We start from the raw sequence: 4612 nt of genomic DNA on the forward strand, positions 1-4612 counted from the left end.
GCACAACTACTGCTAATAACCTAAATGTTCATTCACACATAACAAAGGAAGGAACAGCTGGACAAACAATGAATAACTCATAAAAATAAAACATTATATGAAGCTAAACAATTTCTCTCTTTTGATATAGAGAAAATCCAACAGTTAGAGTGATGAAGTTACATGACTTTATTATTGTGATACTTGGATGATGTTACTGATGACATTTGAACAGGTAATTAGTAAGTGTTTGGGAGTAGATTTTTAAAGTGACCCTCTCAGCCCTGGTTCCAGGTTTGTCTAACCTGCCTGCTGATGAAGGGACACTTTTTTCTTCTCTTTGTAGTATTTTTCCTGTCGTCACTTTCTGTCAGATGAGGGTGGGAACACTTGCTGAGAAATTTGCATCAGTGCAGACCTTCGTAGCCAGTTAGGTTTGTGTTGATAAACCTTCACCAACTGATTGGTGGCCTGAAGGCCCACAGGACAGCGTGAGCAGATTTAAAAAGTCACCACTGTTGCACCAGGAGGACAGTCATCAACAAAGATGGGTGGTGTAACACGTCTTCTCCTTTTGCTGTGTGTCGGTGAGTACACAACTATAGTTTACATCTCTGATACTTACTTCAACTCTTTTATACACACTTAGATAACATGTATGTTTTTCTAAAGTAGTAATTCTATGTTTAATGAGAACACTCAGAAGAAAGTGTGGTTTTGTTCTTCTTGGAACAAGTTGCCTTTGATTTTAATGAATTATACAAAAAGCTCCGCAACTTAATTTTGCAATTTTAACATGCTCATATGATTTAATTAAAAAAAAAAGCTTAAAAAACATTGCAACATACTTTGCAATTTTTTAGAAAAGCTGCCATGAAATCAGACATTTTATGCCGCGACAATCTAAAAAACAGCCTACAAAATTCTGAAGGGACTGAATAGTGGATGGAATGAGAAGAAGGAGTTAATAGAGAGAATGATTAGTTTTCACAGAGTGACCAGGAGACCCACACCACCTCACAGTGTACTGAAAGGGATTTTGTGATTAAGTTTAAAAGAGGAATTTAAATGTGCAAAAGCAAGGCTGAGGATGATGCTGTCAAAGTGGAGGGATACAGCAGTCCAGTGGACATCTGCACCTCCTCCTGGCTCTGTTTTCAGGCTTTAAAAAATCTAGACTCTGACCAGAGACTTTGGCCAATCACAGGTCGATGAGATGGTTGATCCTGAGAATAGTGTATTTGGTTTAGATGCAAAATAAACCATTGAGCTTCATATGTATAAAGACAAATGTGAGAAGAATTTTCAAAAGGTAACTGAGTGTAGGGAAAATGTCTGTTTTTGAAAGAAACTGTAATAATTTCTGGCACAGTTGATCATGTATATTGATAACTTCATAGAGAGAATACAACAACCAGTGTTGTAACTCACAGTCACCTGGTGGACGTCTTTGTCTTTCAGGTGTCACAGTGAGCACAGCGGAGGATCTACAGAAGAGAATCATCGGAGGTAAAAAGTGCGGTGATAAAGAGCGTCTGTACCATGTGAAGTTAGTTGATGAGAACAACAACTTTGTGTGTGGTGGCTCTCTGATCACTGACCAGTGGATTCTGACTGCAGCTCACTGTGAACCTGAGTGAGTGAAAGTTTTACTTCAAATGTAGAAACATTATTTTGCTATTTGTCATTGAAAGTAGCAATGATGATGAGATGTAAAACAGCAGCATTCCCAAAATGCAGATAGAATTGCTTATGTTCATTTTCAGTAATTACTGACCTTAATACATGATATAGTTACAGTGATGCAGTGATGTTTCTCTTTAACCTCCAGGGCTAAGAAGGCAGTTTTAGAAGTACATCCAGGTCCAGGACAACCAGCAAAAATCCCAGTAAAATCTGTGATCTACGAGGAAAATGGCAAGAAACATGACATCATGCTGTGGAAGCTGCCTAAACCTACTGATATCGACCCTGTAAAACCTCCTGACTGTAAAAAGCGTCCCAGTCCCAAGAAGTGAGTTCAGACCTTTTCCTTTTAATAAGTCTGAAATCTCAACTTGAGGAACTCCAAATGAGAAAATCCAGTAGATTCTTTTTTAAATGCAAAGTCATGATGGTGAAAGTTTGATGGTGTCTTTTGGAGACTCTGACCTTTTTTGTTTGTATTTCAGAGATAAAGTCCAGATTGCAGGTCATGGAAGCTCAGTTGTACCCTGTCCACGCTGTGAACCTCATGGTAGGAAGACTGTCTTAATGTCACATATTTAACAGAGAAATAATTTTCATCATCAGTGCTGCTTGAAGCAACAAGAGAGGCTCTTTTATTTCTGCTGATGCTCAGTTATCCATCAACCACAGGTGATAACATCATGTGACAACATCAGTGTCAGAGCACATCTGAACAACATCTTAGTCTATAAGTTAACAGCTCTAATAACAACACAAGTCTGATGAATCTGATTTCTTTTATCATAATTATCTATATCACAGTTACTGTCTTATTTTTCTGCTATGTTTGCTAACATTGATGACACATATTTACATGAAGGATCAGAAAGAATAAATAATGAGATTCCAATGTTTTCTTCATTTGTTGGTGGAATGATTTTCTGTGTACAAGTCAAGTAGTCTGGGTAATGTAGTAAAAAGACCTTTTCTATTCTCATCTAGAACCCAGAACAAATGATCTCCAATGTGCAGAGATCGATGTTGTTGACTGTCCGTGGATCAACAAACCTTCAATCAACCCAAAGCCACATGAACACAGCTTCTGTGGACAAACTCCTGGAGTGGATGTGTGTAAAGTGAGTGAGCTTGTTTTCTACCCTTCTATCTTTTCTACAGTCATTGTAAGTTTTACAGATAGAGGGCATCCTCACACTTCTCCCCACATCCAAGAACTTCAGTTAAAAAGACTTAAAGCTACAGGAACTTTAATATTTTGATGATGTCCCTGTTGACAAAAGCAGAAGTGTTTCCAATGTAATAACCAGAAAATATAACAACAAAAATAAAATAAGCTAAAAGAATCTCTTTCTTTTTAATTGACTAATGTACTCCTCACTGTAACTCCACTACAAGTAAAAGTCCTGCATTAAAAAACTTTTTTTGAGTAAAAGTATGTAAGTACTATCAGCGGAATGTACTTTGAATATAACAAGTAAAAGTAGTCATGGTCCAGAAAAATGCTCCCTGTCAGCAGCTAATAACTATATCTGTCAGACATGTAGTGAAGTAAAAAGCTTCTGAGATGGAGTGGAGTAGAAGGAGCATTAATAGATTTAAAAGTACTTTGAATGTGTACTTATGTAGCAACTCTACTTGAGTAAGTGTACTTAGTTACTTTCCCCTGTTGGAGGTGTTGGTGTAAGTGTGTGTAACACTGAAAAGTGTGTAACACTCCTTTAAACAGGCCCTATACTGTATAAACTTGTCAAAAACATGTAACCATGGAGACAGTGAGAAAGTTGCATCTCTGGAGGAGAGAAGGTCCAAATTTATGTACAAAAACTGCATTTTAAGCTTCAAGGTGATAAAGTCATTTGGCTTTGAACCAGTTCACTCATCTGTTTGATCAGTCTTGGAATTTCATTTTTTTTTTTTTTTACTTTTTATTAAATATTGTTATTTTCTATTATGTCTTAGTGTGTTCATAATTTTCTGCCATTGTTTCAGACTTTGTTCTGTCAGATTTCTTTCACATTTACTGAAACAATTTTTGTTTAATTTAGTTTTTGACTGTAATAAATTGTAGTATCAAATATAATTATTATATCAGGAATTTGCACTAACTGGAACTGTGTACACTAACTTAGATTTAAACACGCTGGTATAGTCACTGCAGCAGAAAAATGAGTTTTCCCATTTTAATGTAGTACAAAAAGTAATTTAAAAAAAAAAGTAAAAGTCTGAAACTAACAATATAAATCTCTCTCACAGGGTGACTCTGGTGGAGGAGCGGTGCACAACAACATGATTTATGGTGTCATTGTTACCACTGGTCGTACTGCCTGTACTGAACCAGTTGAATTCATGGATGTCTGTTCTTACATGGACTGGATCAAAAACACTACTGCCAAAACTTTACTTGACAAAATAAAAGATTGTTTTGGGTGTGGTTAGTTGTAAAATGTCCTGTCATTTAACAAACAGGTCACATTGTTGAGTTTGTCTAAAATGACCATTGATGAATTTAAAATGAATTGGTTTACATTAAATGTTCAGTGATCATGTGTAAAGTCCTTTAAAATAAAGAATAAATGTGATTCTACAGCATGACTTTACAAAGAAGTGTCTGAGTCATAAAAGTTTCTTGCTTCTATACTGTTGTTCTGATGAAAAGAAAAGCAGAAATCTGCAGTCACACATTTTCCTTTAAGAAGTGATTTTGTCTGTTATTATATTGTCATTGTATGGAAAAACTACAAAGGGATAATAATAGATGTCTTGTCTTCTTTCAACAACACTGATGATAAACAATATGTTCCAGCAACATTAACATGACCTCCACATACATTGTCCTGAGCTGAAACAACATGTGAAACTGAAGCAGTTGTTGATCTCTTGCGGCCCCTAGTGGTCGGTTAAGAAGAGAGAGAAGTCAGCTGTCGATGGTCGGATAAAACAGAGCAGT

The 4612-nt window shown here is 36.3% G+C and overlaps 1 protein-coding gene across 1 annotated transcript; it reads left to right on the forward strand.

The window, feature by feature from the left end:
* The first annotated feature begins 443 nt into the window (after positions 1-443).
* Positions 444-4249, forward strand: LOC146320875 (kallikrein 1-related peptidase b9-like). The gene is made up of 6 exons (XM_084729323.1): positions 444-566; positions 1441-1615; positions 1811-1993; positions 2151-2215; positions 2623-2783; positions 3919-4249. Exons 1-6 carry the CDS (start codon positions 527-529, stop codon positions 4099-4101), a joined length of 807 nt encoding a protein of 268 aa, XP_084585449.1. The 5' UTR covers positions 444-526; the 3' UTR covers positions 4102-4249.
* Positions 4250-4612: the final 363 nt, after the last annotated feature.

The sequence above is a fragment of the Lutjanus erythropterus genome, chromosome 10 (genome assembly GCF_056507025.1).
Source record: "Lutjanus erythropterus isolate fLutEry1 chromosome 10, fLutEry1.hap2, whole genome shotgun sequence".
Taxonomy (NCBI): Eukaryota; Metazoa; Chordata; class Actinopteri; order Lutjaniformes; family Lutjanidae; genus Lutjanus; species Lutjanus erythropterus.